The following is a 20,545-nucleotide window of genomic DNA, read 5'->3' as shown; positions in this document are numbered from 1 at the left end:
TCTATGCTCCCCAGACCCCACTATGTGAGGCTACATTGGGTATGTTGTTGTTGCAGTTGCTCTCAGGGCTTTGGTTCAGTGATACAGACAAGTCAATGAAGTGTAGCAGGCACATGTTACGAGCTTGAATCTTGTCACTTACTATAGCCTGATATTTAAGTGGGGAGCAAAGGACCAGCCTAGTATTTATGCTTCAGACGATCTGACTAATTCTATATACAACTTTCTAATTTTCTTTTATTATATATAAATGCATAAGGGCGAAGGCCTATTTAATGCCTTTCCATAGCTAAGTGGTTGGGTTGACTTTGAAAAGGCTACTAAGGACCGGGTGAAGAATGAAAACTTGTACTCCCTCGAGTTTCGAACTTGTGAGCAAAATTGGAGATATTGTTTAAGGGCTCGACTATAAGTGTTCAAAGGTTTGATATCATGAGATTGAATTCTAGTCCCTCCACCTACTGAGGCTTCAGTTAGTTTGATGAATTGTTCTAAAATGTGTTCATTTCATAAGCCAAGTTTACCAACAACAACATAGCCAATGCAATACTATAAGTGGGATCTAGTGAGGGTAGGATGTACGTAAACTTTACTCCTATCTTTATAGGATAGAGAGGATTCGTTTGGTAGACGCTTTGTCTCAAAAGAGAGAAGAATTCAAAGCACATATGTCAAAAGATTTTGAGTTACTGCATCCCTTGTTAACAAAGAATGAAATGGTGGGAACCTTGTTTGATTTTTTCAAATATCATCCCTTCTTAGATTAGTACTAAGACACATATATCAAAAGCTCAGTGTGAAATTTGAATAAGATATGTATTTTTTTTCAAATAACTTTTTTTGTAATTGAGGTTACACAAAACACTGTATAAACATAAGATTCTAAAGACTATTCATTCTTCAACAGTACAACCTTGTTTGAGTAAGAGGAGAAAAAGTATCCTTCTCATTACCTTGAGAAAATGATTGCCATACCATGAAAAAAATGCTTTTTTGCTGCTATTAACAGAAACAAAGAAAAGAAAAAGGGAAATAATAACGGAGCACCAGCAATTCTAACCAATGTTTGATTAATTTGAATTCGCACCGATAAGTCTCACTTTGAGGCTAAAACACTCATATTCAGAGCGCGAACCCAAGACTTTTAATTAAGGATAAAAGAGGACTTACCACTCCACCACAACCTTAGGTGGTCATATTGCCTTTATAATTAGGGAAAATTACACCTAATAGACCAATTATGAAACTATTTACCCAAATTGGACCCAACCCAAACTATTTACCCTTAATAGACTCATGACCCATAATATTTATCCTCTTACCCCACTTTTTTCCTTTTAATTTTGCGCATAACGTCATGCTGACGTCAACATCACTGCTCTTCTTTGATACCATCAGAGTATATTTCTCTAATGGTATCAAGCAGTTTTGCTGAAGTACTGCCTCTTTGTTCTTGATACCATGAGAGTATATATATATACTCTCATGGTATCAAACATATATACTCTCATGGTATCAAACGTGTATTTATGTCAGTGCCCCTTTCCTTGTTCTTTTTTGATACCATCAGAGTTTATTATACTTTGATGGTATCAAGCAATTTATTAAATAGTTTTTTCTTAATACCACCAGAGTATAATACTCTGATAGTATCAAGAAGAAAGAGACGTGTCACGACCCGACCTAGAGCCTTGTCGTAATGCGTCGATCGGGATGCGAGGGACCCAACCATAAGCCATCTTAGCATTCATTACATACATAAGGTAAAGAACAATATAAAGATAAGCGGAAGTAATCATAAGTGGGGTAAGGGACTTAAGGAAATCCAACTCTATAAACTTCCAAACCGGACTACACCAATACATCACCTAAACATGCCTCTATTTTAACCTTCGACGGGGGCTTAGGACAAGCTCCTAGATCACCCTATCATTAGAATAAATGTCTAAGCAATAGAAAAATGAAATAAAGTCTTGTCCTCGGTAGAATGAGGACTCACCAACTCTTTGGAGATCTAAAGAAAACTCTAGCCACGAGCGGGGTAGTCGTGAGTGTCGTCCTTCCCTTCATTATGAGAGAATATAGGAAAAATATGTGTTAGTACATTTGAATGTACTAAGTATGTGAGGTATGCATGACAAGTAAGAGAACATAATCAATATTCCATAATATACAAGACCAATCATAATGAGCATGAGTATAGCTTAAAAGCAATTTTTAAACATAAGAAATTCTTGGTCAATGTATATCATAAAACTTTAACTTTCAACTCATAACTTGATATCTTAAAGCTTAACTTGAACTTGTATGGGATAAGACCTTTAACCGACAATTATAACCATGCGAGTTACTACATGGAATCTAAAGACTCCTGCATTGAAACAGATCTATGACTCCTGCATCAAAATAGGGGAGGCTACTGTCACGCCCCGGGAGGGTACCCTAGACGTGGACGATACTCAAAAACTATTTATGGACTTTAAGCAAACCACTTGGTCCAATCACACTTTCATTCAATCACATTCTATCAGCAGAAGAATCAAGTCATAAGAATACTATTCATAATAAGGCCAAAGGCTAACCACATCTCCATTCAACAACTAGTAAAAATAAAACTAGTCACAATGAAACAATTCAGCATCATATACACTCTAGTCTATGAAGCCTCTATCAACAATATAAGAGGTGCCAATGACAGGTTCATGGCTATCACAAATCAAAATAAAAAAAAACTAACTCAAAGCTGAAAAGATAACTACGGTATCCTCCGAAAACAAGGAGGACTCACCAACTAGTTGGAAGTGAATAGATCCTCAATGGTTCCCTTGTTGATGATCTCTAGTATCTGTCTCTGAATCATGAAATGATGCAGGCCAAATGGCGTCAGTACGTGGAATGTACGAGTATGTAAAATGGCCGAATGAAACAGACATCAAGGTATCAAATCAACTTGGAACTTCAACTTAGAAGAAGAAACAACTCAATCAAGATGTCCTGAGTCTAAACAAAAATATATGATTTAGACAAGACCAATCTCATACAATTCAACCCAATCCATCCCAATCCGACTCAGAGTACTATCAAGGCCTATACGGGAGTTTCTCTTATCCGACAACCATCACTTATGAGTCAGTGATAGTACAACAAGCCGACGTTATTGCCACGTCCGTTCATACCTTGCCAGGATAAGAAAGAATCATCAAATCATGGATCCACAACCAATCAAGTCCTATCATATCAAGACAATAATTTGGGAAACATCCGACTTTAACGTCCAATCCCCTCCTACGTTTGGCGACGTAGTTATTGGATTTGAGTTATTACTTATTCTTACCCAATTCGGTGCTCGATACTCCTTCCAAGACTCAATGCTCATAAAACTCTATCCAATCAGTTCAATCTAGTCATTTTGACAAGTCACATTTGGACCCTTATCAATTCATCAATTCTATCACAATCAAGCCTCTTGACCAATCATATTATCCAATCGAGCCCAATCATATTTTTCCAAGAGTAGTTTAGATATGCATTTATGACAACATTTAATTCTATCCAATTATTTCTCCATTCATTTAGCCAATCTTTTGGGGCTAAATCATGACTCACCAAGACTCTAACTCAACAATTTAGGATACTCAAATATTTAAGTTTATAACAAAAATATGTTTAACAACTCATATCAATCAACTCTTAGACATAACAAAATATGTATAACAACTCATATCAAACATGAAGCATTTATCAATTTCTCAACTTATCAATAGCAACATAACAAAATCAAGTTAATAGATGTATAAACTCATTAGGACATAAATCTATAAAGAAAACCCAATTCTTATGAACATTCAATCTCAAAGAAGATGTAGGGCACACGGTGAATTCAATCTATGTTGTTAGTAGCCTTACATACCTGTTATGGGTTAATTGCATCCAGGATCGATTCATTACTCCTTTAACCTATTTAACACGAAAGTAATACTAAGGTTAATAACCTTTCACTTTCCAATTTCTAACTCTACAACCAAGTATCTATTTCCCTCGACTAGTTTATTACTAGTTCTGAAGTTACCGGAAATAGGGCAGCATCTCCCCTATAACTTGCCCTATCCAAATCCTAATCTTAGAAGCCATATTACCAACAACAACCAGCAGCTATACACAATCAAATCAGCCCAATACGATGAAATAACAATTCTACACAACTCGCCCAAAACTACGATACCAAAATAGAGTTTTTAATCTTTATTTCATAAAAACTTTAACCATACGAAATGGAGGGTCGTGTGTCTACAACCAGAAGCACCCACACCATTTTTAGAACACTTTCCAGCGCTGCAAAACACAACCAAACTAGCTGCAACCACAGCACCACAATCACAACACACTACTCGACTTCGATTTAACTATAACGACTTTACTTTAGCTTGTTTTTAACGTCAAGCATCCTTATGCAATTTTTCCAATTACAACCTCATTTAAGACATGTAATATACTTCATAACAACACCATAAACTTCGATTTGAAAGAAAAATCCTTACCTTGTTTGAAACTCACCTCAGAATTTCCTTTAGCGCATCTAAAATTTTAGGGCTGTTTGTTAACGTTTTGGGGCTGCTCCAAACCATAAATTTACATTAGTAACACCATCATACCCTTGTGGTATACCCTAGATAATTAATTCATGGAACGAAATCGGAGAACTTATCTTTTATCCCTAAAACCGTAGCGCTCTCTCTCTAGCTCAAGGTTTCTCTTCTCTTCTCTTTTCTAGAATTTTCTTTGGATGAAGAATGAATCTTATGGGATAAGAATGAATTTTAATGAGTCATCAAACATATATATAGACTACCTTAGGGGGTGACACGTGTCATGTCCTCATTTGGCCAACGCACCCTCTCCTCCAACCATGGGCTGCCACGTGAAAGGTGGGGTCCACCCCTTGCTCCAGCTGCTGCCACGTGTCATTTTCTTTTCCTCCTCGTGGGTTTGTAATCTCGTCTTACTTTACAAACCTATGTAATTCTTGCTACGTAAGCTTGGTATGAACTCAAGTAGCTTAAGAAGGTAAGATTTTCAAGTTGGTAGCTTACGTAAGTAAGTCGAGTCCTACGACTCATTACTTGGCCTCCAACTTCTTCCGGATTTGCATAACCATATTTCCAATATTTCCTACTATGGGGTGTCACATTCTCCCTTTCTTAGGGTTGTTTGATAGCGTTATAGATCATCCGGCTCACAGGGTGACTTCTACGAGGCCTACGAACCTTTCGAGAAACTTAAAAAGCTTAAGAAGTTTAAGGAACTTAAGAAGCTTCCAATGTACAAATGTACGGGGTATAACAGCTACCTTGCCAGGGCATACTCCAAGGATAACTCAACTCAATTCAACTAGGCTATGTGGACCTGCTAGCTAGGCCATAAAGGCAACCTACGTGGACAACGTAGTTTGGGACTTTAGATTGCTACTAGAATTCCCTTGGATAACCAACTGCATCATCCGATCGAACCCCACCTAGAAGTCTTCATGGTGCTTAGTCAACATCCCAATGAAAACTTGTAAAATATACTCATAACATAGTAGGGAAAGATAATAACTGCTTATCAATCCATCTTTAAAACATTTAGGAATTGCTCATCTGACTTGGTGATTCATAAGAATCTATAACTTTGGTGAGAATTGTCCTTATCACCATCTTTAAACATTTAATGTCAATATCTCAACTTTAACTTCAAAAATCATAATCTTAGATATAACTCATTGAAAACTATCTTTGTAAATTATTTAACTAATGATTAACTCATAAAAATCATCTTTAACTCATGATCATAGCTTGAAAATAACTCATGCATAGGCATCTGTGATTCAACTTGAAATCATGCAATTTATATGAAAACATGCATATAAAGATCATTGATAACATCTAAAAACAAAATCAACTCAGCCCAATGCAATTCATCAAAACTAGGGTTCATAATCAATTGTTAATTAAATGAAAATTTGAGAAATCTTTGGGACTTCATGGGTGGAAAGAGCTCATGAATCAATCTCACATACCTTGCTTGAATTCACTAGGAATTGAAGAAGAACCTTGAAGAAATCTGAAAACCTTAGCTTGAATTTGGAGAGAATCCTTGAAAGACCTTATGAGTTCTCGCCTTAGGAATTTTAAGAGAATGAATTGGATAGGAGGGGATTTTGAAGAAAAGAGTATTTATAGACTTTGAACTTGACCATAAAAGTGTCTAGGTTCATTGAACCAAACTTTGAAAAAGACACAATTGCCCTTCATTAATTCTAAAAAATTGACCCTACGGACCCTATTATACGGGTCGTCTTGGCAACGACGAGTCGTCTAACCGACTCGTCCTGCAGGTCTGAGAAAAGGTCTGAAAATAGTCTCTGAAGTTTGAAAACAGGCAGGGTTTACGACCCGTCGTCAAGGAAACGACCCGTCTTTTGGGCTCATCCTGCAGGTCCCACAAACCTGCAAAATTCAAGTCTCTGAAGTTTTGTGACGGGTGGTCTTTACGAGCCGTCCTTACTTCTGCGAGCCATCCTGTCTAGTTGTCATCTTGGCCTGAGGGATCCTTGAAACTTGACCTCTGAACTTGGTTGACGAGGGGTTTCTACGACCCGTCTTCACAAGGACGATTCGTCCTGGAAGGTCGTAGAACCTCAGGAAACTTCAACTTTTGTTTGAAGGGTCACTCTATGACCCAACCTTACGAGCTGTAGAGGGACTCGTTCATTCGGATGGGTTCGAAATTTTGAGACTTTTCTCCTTGGTTTCAACTTTTCGACTTACGGGGTCTTACAAGACAGTGCTTCAGCAAAACTGTTTGATACCATCGGAGTATATTATATAATCTCATGGTAACAAATGCGCGAAATAGTTAAAAATAAGGGTTATGAAAGTAATAGGATATCCAATGGTAAATAGTTTCCTTTTTTGGGGTATAACAATAATTATCCCTTATAATTATAAGTAAAAGAAAGGAAGAAACTTCAAACAAAGAAGTCATTAAAAGAAGCTCGTCCCAGTTGAGCTAACTTTTCATTTTACCTTTCTGAATTCAAAGAAGAAAAAGAAGTAAAATGGCAACATATAAAAAGATGAAAACACAAGAAAAAAGGAAAATTTATTTCCTGCCTCTCACACAGAGTCTAACTAGTAAATCCTCAACACTCTGGACTAAATATGACCATTTTTGCAGGTAATCAAATCAATAGAGAAAATACAAAGTTAGTGTAGTAGTCTCTTTAACCCACTTGCAAAGAGATCTCAAGACAAAATAATACCACATGGAAATATTCAACAATTGACGAGGAAGTATCAAAGAATTGTAATTTGTCACCTAATTATAGACAATGCATTGCAAGAAACCTACACATTTTTACAAAACCACCCAAGGGTAGATAAGAACAATCAACCATGAATTTAACTTTACATTCAAAGTTGGTCCAACCTAGTAGTCATTCCATTTTATTTTTCCCGTTCTCAATTTCAGCCGGTTCCTTATTGGGATGATCACCTCCATTATTGGGATCACTAGTATCATTGTTGGTTATCTCCCGACCTGGCAAACTAATCAACTTTTCTTGAACCTGAACGCCCAGAGCATTAGCATGAACAGGATCTCGATCCTCTTTTTTGTGCTCTTTTAATTCACCGGCTTTCTTTATCAATGGGTTGACTGATGGAGGAGTTTGATCTTGTTGAGTTTTCTGGAGAACTTCTTGCTTAGCATTTACCTTAAGCTCAGCAACTGGAGCACATGTTGGGGCATTGCGTTCAGCTAAAGCATTTCGTCTGGATGAATTACCAATTGGTTTAGGTTGAACAGTGGGTGAAGCGGGTTTCAAAGAGTGGTTCAACACCTGCTGAGCTCCAGGTCGTGAGGCATTTGATGGGCCAGCGGAATGCATGACCTTTGATGGGGCAGAGGGATGGGACACCAGACCAGTACGAATAAAGTGCACATTACTGGGCAAGCCATTTGTACTACCTAGGACAGATGATTTGACTGCAGGACCTCTTCCAGGTATTTGGAGGGGAGTTTTAGGTTGTGGTACCTTCACCTGTGAGGAAGAATTTGAAGAGGTAGCAATGCGGGCCCCTGCAGCTACAGCAGCAACTTTGACCATTGAATCTGGCCACGTAGTAGGCTTTGGTGCTGGTTTTTGGGGGACTATCAGAGGTTTTGAAGATAACGGGTCTTGTTGATGCTGGGACTGTGCACCACCAGATGCCATGTTGGCAGTAACAGGATGAGAAGAATTACTAGGTCCACCACCTGAATTAGGCCCCACTGAAATTACATAATAACCTGGGTTAGAACTGCAGCATGCAAGGATAGACAAAGACGTTGAAGGAGATAATGCTCCTAAGCCACTGGAATTTCTGCTTTTCTGAGATTAACATGCAATATTTTTTACAGGTATTTTGCGTGCAGACGTTATTAATTGGAATATAGAACTCAGACCTTCTAAAGTCTCTTTAACAGCAGAATCTTATTATAACCATTGAACAGTTGAATCATCAATTACCCTCTTTGCAGACAAACTGCAGATGCCATAAACGACAACATACATTTAGGTTATCAGAGGATCCTATCAGCGACGTGATACACCCAATGCGGAGCCCCTAGACAGCATAACAACAATAACTAACCTCCTCCTATCCCCAACCTTTTCCTTCTGTGGGAACAGATATGTTTACATCATACAGTATTTGAGAGAATTACCGCCAGTGCCAACTGGACAAGCTGCTTTCAACTTATCTCCAATAGACATATTAAGAGCATAGGACATTGCGTGACGAGCTGCCAGCTGAGCCTCTGAAAGCTGTGAGCCAGTCCCGATCATGGTCCCCTGTCGCTTCCTAATAATGGCCCATCGCTGCACAAAGAAACATTCACAATCTCATGGTAAATTTAAAAGGAAAAATGATTGTTTATAACAGACACAAAATATTTATAACTTCTCCTATTTATTTTCTGCATCTAGTCCATGCTAGAACCAAATACACACTTTTGCATCTCATTCCGTTGCCGGGATTTGAACCTGGGAAAACCCAGACATTCTAACCATACTAGATAACAACGGACATCTATTATATCTTTCCAAATATCGATTTGACATGAATATCACAGGGAGGATTCTCTTCAGGAAAAGTAAAATGCTGGGTTGAAGTTACAGGAAAACAATACTCTTTTCAATGAAGACATACAATACTACTAATTTAGTCCATTTACCATTTACATCAACGTCACCAATATTGCCAATAGATGATTGCATACCAAATCTTGTTAACACTTTGGATGGATGGAGCTTGCAACCTAAAGGTCTCACCAGTTCTGTCAATGGTGAAAACTGCCAAATGCTCCAAGTTCCATCAAGGCTTTAAGCGTAAAACGCAATTAATGCACACATTTTAGATAACAACTCCGCAGATGAAGAGAAGCTCATACATAGAATGCAACAAGATAATATTTTTTGTTTTGACAAGGAGAATGCAAGAAAAAATAATTATACACAAAAAACAATTATTGTAGATAAAGGAATGGAAAAACTACAATTAAGTGAAATATGAATAAAAGTCATGTTAATTAGGTGGAGAAACCACATTAAGTTTTTATTTAGATGCAATTTTAGCCTTTTAGATTTGATGACCTCCTTTTTTATACTAAATTTCTAATTTTCTATTCCAAATAAGTAATAACATAATTTTCTTTTAGTGGGTCTTTTTAAAAATTAAGGGTTCATTTTTGTTGAGATGCATTTCTTTGTGCTTTGGTGCAAGCGCTACCTACATGAGGCGAAGCACAGACTCAGTCTGCACCTAATTTTAGGGCTTAAGTATGCCTCAAGTGTGCTTTTAACAACACTCAAGTCTCAAAACTTCATTTGGTGGACCCGAAGTCTCACTAGTAAACCTAGTGTGCCACTAGAGTTGGTCGAAGTATCATATGTTTAAATGTAAGCAATAACTAGCTACTTAAATTATTTGTACTTTAATTTGAACAAGATAATAATAAGTTGTTCTAGTGATAAGATAAATTTAAGACAAGCCCCATCTCTATGAAATCATTTTCAATCCCTTCCAAGTTGAAAGACTTTTTTCTTACTTTCTCTTCAAATTATCCACACATAAGACTCAAATGTGTAACATCCCATACTTTGCATCTCCAATTCCTTGTTCAAATGGTCAAGTACTATCACATCCTAAACTGTAATTTGAACCCTAACTGTCCCCACATTGATCACTGTATCCATAGAAGTTTCAGCACCATCAACCAAAACTGACTAGTGTGTCAGTGGTTTTAGAAACTTTTTGGTTCATCCATAAAATTCTTGTTTGTCTAGATGCCTGAATTTACTTATAAAGAACCATAGAGCAAGTTTTTTACTTTTCGTGTACTACCGGGTCTATTGATTTAGAGTTTAGTCATGTAAGGTTATAATACAAGGCTTGTTTATGCAATATATATTAATTTAAAGTTTGTTTACATGAATAATAAAGTATTGGTTGTTATGCGGTGAATAACAAAGGTGTGGATTGATAAACGGGAAATTATCTACTTTAAGGACATTTTTTTATGTAGATACTCTTATCCATGTATTGCTAATACATTTATTCTTATTCCACATCCTATCATGCATAAAATAACACACATGTTCTGATACAAGTTATATAAGTATTGGCAATACAACAGTTGGTTTTTGGAACTAAATTTGGGCATAACTTGTGCTAAGTTTTCTACCAAACACTGTATCAGGTATATGCTGACTATTATATGGAAAACTAAGGTGTATTAAGGAATACACCCAAAGTTTATACAAGGATTAAGCATCCTTATATCTCAACCCAAACAACCCCTAATTGTATACTGGGAAGTGTCCTATTGGTCGATAATCATTACCTTTATCAGAATAAAAGGTAAGTCTTAAGATGAAAGTGGAGGAACAAGCAAAAATATGATTAAACAGACTGCAGTAGGGAAAGAGAATTACGGAGCTTTATTAAAGGAAAAGGAGTTGAATTGAGGGATAATCTCTTTTAGGTAAATTTTTGAGTATCCTTATGCTTGAATGGTTACGGGCTAGAACCCCTTGATGCTTCACTTCATAAACTAAAAAAATAATTCACCTAAGTGAAAAAAAGATGTTCAAAACAAAATCCTATACAACTCTATCCATCTAATAGAATGAAAAAGCAAAATATTTGAAAGAAGAAAGATACTATTATAATTTCTCGCAATATACATGTACAGAGAGTTTCACAATCTATTTTAGCTGTCCTTACATAAAGAAGGTGTCTATCCTTCTCACAATTTTTTAAAACATAGGCAGCAACGCTATACTGCCCCATGGCATATGCAGTCTCAGAACTATGACGGAAATTGACCTAACAATTGTAAGGAGGTGGTCATGGGAATACATTTGGTACAGAGGATCTTTTCTGATCAGATAAATATATTCTAGAACATTTATGTTGATAAGAAATATCAACCACACTGCACCCAGACAAAGGCTATAAGAAGATATGACAAGAATGTAAAACAATAGCAGGCTTTTGGACACTGTAACCCGACTTAGCATCTAAAACAATAGCAGGCTTTTGGACATAGCTTGCAAGTTTTTGTTTTGAAGTCATGACTTCGTTGAAGTTGTTTCTCTATCCCTCAAAGGTAGGGGGTAAGGTCTACATACAGGGAACTATACTAGCTATGTTGTTGACTTAGTCAAACTATTGATTTGAAATGTTGTGCTCGGATAACACTTTTTACAAAAATTCTTAATAAAAAAAAACTTTTTACAAAAATATTTGGAATGAAGTTAATGCTTGGAGTAATTTTACAAAACAACGCAATATATAACTGATACCCCACATTTTCTAGTAACTATCAAAAATTCCCAACCTTTATCACACTTTGTTGCCGAACAACCAACTTTGACAATTTAAACATTGGTGCTTTTATCAGGCCTTAAAATTTATTCCTAATTAATATCACAATCCTTTCACTCTAACCCGACTCCTCTAGAAAGAGAAAAAAAAAAGCAAAGAAGAAGAAAGTCTTAGGTAGTAATAAATGTTAGGTTGAATGATAAATTGCAAGACATACAAGGAGATATCTTCCTTAAAAAAAATAAAAGAAAAAGAACCCCAATGGATAGAATTTGGATAAAATTTGGTCAGATGATTATTTCAACTTCAAACTCTCTATTTGTAGTTCAAGTTGAAATAATGGACAATTGACAAACATTGATTTGCAAGTAATATTTCAACATTTGCAAATAATGTGTATATCCATATGGCACTGTAAGAGCTTACATTTGATAATAAATGCCGAGGGCATAAGTATTCTGATAGTTGCCCTGTCACATTGTTTATACAAGTTAAACCATACCATTGCATTGTACTCATAGGAGAAAGGCTCTCTGTCCAAAGGAATAGCATGAATTTAAGGCTCTCCAAAATCATTTCATTGTACACATTCAATAGCTTCATAAAACGGACTTGTATATATAGGCAGTTTTCTCCTTTCAATAGAAAGAAAATGCAAAAGCTGATGGAAAATCATAAAGCAAGTAGACCACCTTGTTTTTTTTTAACTGTTACCACTCCCCCCCCCCCCCCCCCCCGACCCAATAAATAAATAAATAAAGAAAGAAAGAAAGAAAGTTTAAATGGGAGATAGGATTTCAGACATTGGTTTTGGTTAAAATTAGTAGCAGGGATTCAGTAGAGAAGTTTCATTAGATATTGAGTTAAAAGGAGGCAAAGTTATCTCTAAGGAATGTACAGTCATACATCCGAGCCCGTACAAGTTTCCCATATATACCATAAAACTGACACAAATTTCTTGAAATTGGCCCATAACCTCATACCACATAGATGAGTGGATATAGCTATATACCAAGAAACGGTGATCCTAAAACGATTGATTGGTTCAAATTGGTAGCAGGGATTAGCAAAAAGTTTCATTAGATATTCATGGAGCACTGAAAGACCTTTTCCCTGATTTATTTGTCCTCTCGTCTTCACCTAATGCCACAATAGAAGAATCTTGGAGCTCCCAGGGTTGGAACTCATCTTTCAGAATGCTTCTCAACAACTGGGAAGTTACTAGAGTCACTGAAGTGATTTCCTCAAAATGCTAAAAGGCTTTACAGGACTAAATGAGGAGGAAGACTCTCTTACATGAAAAGGAAGCAGCAATTCAAAATTCACAACTAGAGCAGCATAAACTATCTATAATCTACAGGACAGCACCTCCTGGACTTGGAAACACTAACAGGTACGGAAGATCAAAGCACCATTCAAAGTTGTCTGTTTTTCATGGCTAGTTATAAGAAAAGCTTGACTCACACAGGAAATTCTTCAGAGAAGAGGCTTTCAGCTCAGTCCTAGATGCTTTCTATGCCAGCAGAAACCAATGGCCATTTATTTCTACACTGTGTTATTGCTAGACTAGACAACTCTGGCAACTCTTTGTAGCATTAGTTGAAACTACTTGGGTGATGCCTAAAGACACTTTTGGCCTGATGGCTGATATACAGCTGGAACAGTATAAGGGGAAGAACATGTCACAAGAACTGGTGGAAGATTGTTCCAGCTTGCATATGGTGGACAATTTGGAAGGAGAGGAATACAAGATGTTTTGAAGGCAAGAGCAGCCTAACCCAGAAAATCAAGAGTATCTGCATTTCTCTTTTTTATTTTTGGTGTAAAAAACAACTTGTAGATGATGCAGAATCATTGTTAGACCTTTTTGCGTCCTTGTAAGAATTACAGAGGTTCGTACTTGTAAATATTTTATTCTATCCCTGTTTTGGGTGCTGATGAATATAACATGTTACCATACTAAGAAGGGGAAAAAAAAGAAGTTTCATTAGATAATGAGGAGTTAAAAGGAGGAAAAGTTATTCTCTAAAGAATGTAACAGTCCTATATCAGAAGTAAGAAGTTTTCCTTTTATACCATCAAACTGACAAGAAATTTCTTGAAATTAGCCCATAATCTCACACCATATAGATGAGAGGATAACTGCTCCATCACCAACTGGGGACTATCGAGAAATAGTGATCACAAATGATTGAATTGTTCTTTGGTCAAGTACACCATCCCTCTTCCTTAAAATAGGTGTTCTCTCCGTCCCAATTTATGTGGCCCCGTTTGACTAGACATAAAGTATAAGAAAGAAAGAAAAACTTTTGAAATTTGTGGTCTAAAATAAACCTTAGATATTTGTGTGGGGAATTTTAAAGTTAAGTTGTTTACAATTATAGAAAGGTGACATTTTTTGGGGACAAATTCTAAAAGAAAGTGTGCCACATAAATTGGGACAGAGGAAATAATATTATTAGAAAGAAAGCACCATAAGCATGCAGCAAACCTAGACTACTAAATGCATTGTACAACTGCCAAAAGGCATCGCATCATACCTTGCCATTTTTAATTTTTTTTTTTGAGAAGGAAGAAATAAATTTGAAGAGAATTAAACATGTAATCGCACAAAACGGCTCCATGGAGGAATTGAAGATCCATCCACAGATTCCTATTAAAATGTGAATTGGTAAAAAAAAAAAAACTTATACCTCGCCATTTTTGAAACAATCAAAACCTAATGCTTGGATAACAAAGTCAGTCTGAATGGAAGAACAATATATTCACAAACCATCAAACTTTGGATATTGCAAGACATGAGTTGGTAGTTTCCTAATCCAAGATGAGGTAAACACACCAACTGTTCAAGATTGAGGAGAAGCCCAGCATACGCTTCGATGTTCCTTAGTAGTTAGTACCATCTTACGATTTAACAGAGTGGGGGCATTCCACTCAATTTTTATTTAGTTTTATTTCTTTTTATTCCTTCCCAATTCTCCTATCATTTGTGAAGCACTAGAAGGCAGAAGCAGCTTTCCATTTTCTAAAACTGATAAGATCTCCCTTCCGTATCTCAATCAATAGATTCATAATGAAGCAAACTCTAGTTAGAGAGCTGGAATGATTACGAAAATATCTTGGATATATGCTGTCTTTTTTACTAACTGCAAATCTACAACAAATCAATTAACTGAGCTGGACAACAACAACAAACAACAACATACCCAGTGAAATCCCAAAAGTGGGGTCCGGGGAGGGTAGGATGTACGCAAACCTTACCACTACCTCATGGAGATAGAGAAACTGTTTCCAAAAGACCCTCGGCTCAAAAGTCACGGTCCCAAGTAACTGAGCCAGACAACGATTTATTTTATTGTTTTGTACTCTTTGGAGCCAATAGAAGGGGTATAATTTTGGATGAATTAATTAAGTGAACCGCAAAACTCAAAAAATTAACATTCTTACCTCCAAATGAAAGATTAACCTAAGCAATGAAAGATCAACTACTTTCTCTAACAAAACTTTTCTACCTATCATGTTGACGGAAAGAGAGTTTCCAAAATATGATGCCAAATAGCACCACATTGGTGCTAACCCTTAATAAGGTAAAATCATTTACTAACTAGAGAGAGTAATTAAAACTGCAGAATATGTTTCCAGTTTAATAATAAACTGGAGAATATGCAAAGATATATTAATCATTTCATTGATAAAGACAGAGATATATTAATCATATACAAAGGAAAACCTGAGAGAGCTGGGAAGCTGTTCTGTCTCCCTTAAAATCCCCTTTCAATATGTTTGCCCAGTTTCCTTCGCCGCATTTTTGGACAGCAGCAATAAGTTCCATGTCTTCTGCTTCTGACCATGGTTTACGCTTTCGCCGAGGAGGCAAGTTGGTACAACCTGGTCCATGGGTATCCAATCCCTCAGCAGCCACCACAGTTGACAGTGGCTGTTTTAGCACTGCAACTGGGACTATAATATTTGTCCCATGCATAGAAGTACCTTGGAATGAATTATCCATAGCAGTTCTAGATGTTTGGCCATTTGGTATATTTATAGTCAATGGAGCCTCAATGGTTGAACCATTTAACATATTGACATCATTTGGAGCCCCAGAAGCAATTAGCATCTGTCCAAACCCAAAATTCCCACAAACCACACAATTGGTTATATGCAACATATTTGAGTGTAAAAGAAAGAAGCAAGCAGTTCAGCCAAACAGTTATTCACAAATAACCGTATTTGCTTAAGGAAATTACCACTCTGGGCAGATTGTTTGACTTACCTTCACACCTGCTGCAGCTTCTGCTGAGGTTTCACTGCTTACAGCAGGGGAAGCTTCCAACTCATATTCTAAATCACTTTCATCATCCTATCATCAAAAAGTACAAGATCAACAAATAATATCATGAAATTGAAAATAACCAACATATGGTTCAAGATATAAGGTGGATCTTTCATCTCACGAAAAACAAAAGATATTGACCACCATGCATCAGTAAACAGACACATGCCCTTAAAATTATGTCCACATAATGATTCAAACAAGATCACAAATTTATAGACAAAAATGCAACTCCACATCAATAGACTGAAAAACTAACAACAGATGATAAACATCTACTCCACTTTAACAGGCATAACATTTCCCAAATTTATCAAAATTAACTTAGAGTATGAATAACAATAAGCAATTCACACACCTAGCACTTATGTGTGTACTTGGAGGGAAAGGGACATTACTAGTAAAGCTTAGTGCCTTTTATGTTTGCTTTAACTTTTGGATCATCCACAAGCTTAGTGCTTTTTATTTTTGCTTTAACTTTTGGATCATCGACAAGCTTAGTGCTTTTATTTTGTCTTTAACTTTTGGATCATCCACAAGCTTAGTGTTTTTTATTTTTGCTAAGCTTTCTGATCATCGACAAAGTATTCACTTCTTATACACAGATGTTACCACACTATCTCAATAAAATGTCACTTTCATTCAAAAAGAGTATTTTTATGCAAAATGACAACTGTCGGGCTAGTTCATCTAAAACAACCTGGTTCAGTTGTGAATTACTTCTATCCATTTGGACCTTTTAATTCCAAAACATACTTAGCTAGCGTTTGGCCATAGATTTAGGGAGTAGTTTTTGCAAATTTAATTTCAAATATCTGTTTGTCCATGAAATCTAATCAGATTTTAAAATCTGAAATCTTCAAATATTTGCAAAATGCATGTTCAAACACAACTTCAATACTCAAATTTTCAAGTTTCGAGTTCAAAATCTACGACCAAACGGAAGCTAATGAAAGACGTAACTATTTTTGTCAATTGACTTACCAAAGGTTGAGCCTCATCATCTAATTTATCAACCAAGCCATGTCGATAAGACAAATGCCTCCATAACATTTGATATTCTCTTGCATTGGTAATCCCAGTAGTAGACTTCTTCACCATTGCATTCCAATCAATTTTCTTATCTGCTACCTGTTCCACCTCTTGCAACATTGCCAGCACTGTTGTTGCCGAATACCTTCAATAATTAACAAAAAGGTCCAATTTTTTCAATAGCCCAAGTATGAAAAAACCAAAAATTGAACAAAACTCTACCTTTGTAAGAGAATGGCTATATCTTCTTCACTAACAAAACACTTCTGTTTCTTCCTTTTCTCGAACATTCTGGATCTTTTTTTCTTCCTCTATTTCAGCGTAAAAACATGTCGAGACTAGAAAATTTTCACTGAGATTGATTGAAGAGAGAGAAAGGGGTTTTAGATTTAGTGTAGAGTGAGAAAGAACAAAAACCAGTGGAGACTCTGAGAACGATGAAGAAAATGACGCCGTTTCCGTTTTTGGACTGACCGTTGGAGAGCGTGGAGGCACGCGTTACTGAGTTGGCCAAAGAAAAAGGGTGAGAGTCCCAAGTCAAATGGAACTTGATAACTTCTTTTGATAAAACTTTGCAAACTCTGTTAAAAAAAAGAGTAGTAATTTGTGTTTGGTTAGGATTCCAAAATACTTATGAGACAAAGAGCCCGTTTGGATAGGCTTAAAAAAAGTAACTTTTATATATAAAGTGCTTTTAGAATTTTGAAGTGCTGAAAGTTATTTTTATAAATAAGCAGTTGAGTGTTTGGATAAAAGTGCTTATGATGTGAATTTTAGGGTTAAAAGAATAAAAAAAGGTAGTTTAAGAATTTAGTTAAAATATAAAGGATATAAAAGTAATTTCCATGGTTAAAGAAAATGACTTTAAGCACTTTGGAAAAAAAAGTTAGAAATCCTAACTTTTCATTTCTGACTGACTTTAAGAACTTTATGGCTTAAAGTCAGCATTAGACAAACACGTCCAAAAGCTAAAAAGGGACTTTAAGTTGATTTTGATCAACTTAAAGCCAAACCAAACGGGCTCAAAGTAATAAGACCTCATCGGGATGTATTGTGATATAATGGTGAGACAATTTAGATTTAATTAGAGATTTTAAATTTGAGTTATGAGTATGAATAAAATTTTGTTTCTAAATGAACTTGCAGTGTAGAATTTAATTTAAATTTAACTGAAGCTCAAATGCAATTTTCAAACACTAGATGGGCAACCAAAAAAAAGTAACAAAACCGCATGTTTCTCCTTTTTTGTTTTAGGATAAAAATATTTCTTTTTATTTAATTTTAACAATAACCACATGTTTCTTTTAACAAAATGCATGGGTTTTTTTATATATAAAAAGGAGAGACACAAATGTCCCAAAGGTGGCTATGAATAGTTTTGATGAAGTACTCCCTCCGTTCATATTTACTACGGAGGGAGTATTAAAAAGAGATGATTAAACAAGACATGATGCAGTTGTGGCTTAACAAGATATGCCGTTTTAGAGGACATATATTAGTGTAGAAGGTTAATAGGTAGTGAAGCGTTGTCTTGCTTATCCTTTCATACCATAGTAGTAGCAGTATTTCTCGTATAGTTTCTTGTCATTTGATTTCTGTTTTTATCTAGTTCTGCTTTTACTTTGATTATCACACTATTTTATTGCATTTATTGTTCCTTTTTTTTTCAAAATATTTTATCATGATTTCTTCACTTTATTTTAATTCTTTTTCAATTTTTTAGATATGTTTTTTCTTGAATTGGGGATCCATCAGAAACAACCTATTTACCTCCCCTCCCAAGGTAAGGGTGAAATATGTGTACACTCTACCCTCTACCTCCCCAAACCCTAATTATAAGATTACATTGGATGTGTCGTGATTTTTGTTGTTAGTTACCTTACTTATTATGAGAAGAGGTTATAATTTTGAGATAAAATGTACATTATTGTATACAATGCTTGATGTAGCTTTTAATTTTGTGATTAGAAATACAATATTTTGAGAGAGCCTTAATTGCTAGAAATGCATCCATTTAAAATTATTATTTTCATGTGGTTATTAAAATAGAATATTCCTAACAGTTATTTGTTTATAGGTAGGCCTCAATCATGCAATCGCAATATAACGTCATGATTTAAAAAATTATCACATTTTGCCTTTTTTTTATAATCCGTAATTACTGCAACTTTTGCCACAACCTCTGCCCTTTGGGTGAACACTCTGTGGTGAGCATTTTGTGCACATAGACAATCCATGTGCTATAGGTTGGAGTAAAAAGGCATTGAGAGGGGATCAATCTCAGATCATCCGTGTGGATGACCACCCTCCAAACCAACATTTTGCCTTTTTTTAATTTTTTTATGGACATGGAAGAATAGTCTTCCTTAATTTGCAGTTAGGTACGAGGAAATTCACTTTCAAGAATTAATTAAAGTAGAGCCTTTGCCTAAAATGGGACACCCTCAATCAACCACACATATGACATAATTAGCTACCACGAATTTATTTCATTTTAAATTGATAATTTCTCTTTATTAGTGCAATAATTAAAAAGATAAAGTTTGAATCTATCTTATATTCTTTATTGGAAGAAGTTACAAGCCCCCCCCCCCCCCCCCCCAAGTAGCCGGAGAGGTCATTTACTTTTATGATATAAGTAATACTTTTGTACAACTATAAGGTTTTGGAGAAAAAAATTGGAGAGATGAGAATTCTTTCTTTTTTCTATTGGAAAATTAAAGATTACGTGAATTAACAACAATTAAATAACAAAGAAGAACTTACATAAATATGTTAATAGCTTGAATCATTATTATCATCAGTAGCTACAGTTCTCTAACTACGATTCAAAGCAATGATTTGAAAGAGGAAAGAAGCAACAGAGATTGAAAGAGAGAAAAGAGACGAGAGAGGCGAGCAAGAGGTAAGAAAGAGTGAATGGAGAGATGCTAGATATAGACGTCAGACTATATTCAACGGATACAACTTGATATCAATGAATACAGTTTTGATACATATAGACTAATATAAGTTGTATTCAATACATAAAGGCTATTATAGGGAAGAGAGAGGCAAACACGATTGGAAGAGAGATGTAAAAGGAGAGCAAGATCTGGGATAGAGAGAGGAGAGATACTAAATACAAAGAGAGAAGTATTAAAAATACTCCTAAATTCGACGTGAATTATTAGTTTCATCCCTTAAATATTGACAGCCTTAAAAGCATCCCTTTACTTTACTAATTGAACTTAAAAACACCCTCGATCTTGTAATATGAGTAAAATACACT

At 35.7% G+C, this 20,545-nt stretch overlaps 1 protein-coding gene across 1 annotated transcript; it reads right to left on the bottom strand.

Moving 5' to 3' along the window:
* Positions 1 to 7,277: 7,277 nt before the first annotated feature.
* On the bottom strand, positions 7,278 to 17,812 carry LOC129899238 (uncharacterized). Its single transcript, XM_055974121.1, has 6 exons — positions 17,497 to 17,812; positions 17,227 to 17,419; positions 16,183 to 16,269; positions 15,640 to 16,026; positions 8,746 to 8,899; positions 7,278 to 8,310 (listed from the first exon to the last, which is right to left on the bottom strand). Exons 1-6 carry the CDS (start codon positions 17,562 to 17,564, stop codon positions 7,475 to 7,477), a joined length of 1,725 nt encoding a protein of 574 aa, XP_055830096.1. The 5' UTR covers positions 17,565 to 17,812; the 3' UTR covers positions 7,278 to 7,474.
* Between the last annotated feature and the right edge of the window lie 2,733 nt (positions 17,813 to 20,545).

Source organism: Solanum dulcamara, chromosome 8 (genome assembly GCF_947179165.1).
Source record: "Solanum dulcamara chromosome 8, daSolDulc1.2, whole genome shotgun sequence".
Lineage (NCBI taxonomy): Eukaryota > Viridiplantae > Streptophyta > Magnoliopsida > Solanales > Solanaceae > Solanum > Solanum dulcamara.
The sequence above is the reverse complement of the archived record's forward strand: the minus strand, read 5'-3'. Positions and strand labels throughout refer to the sequence as shown.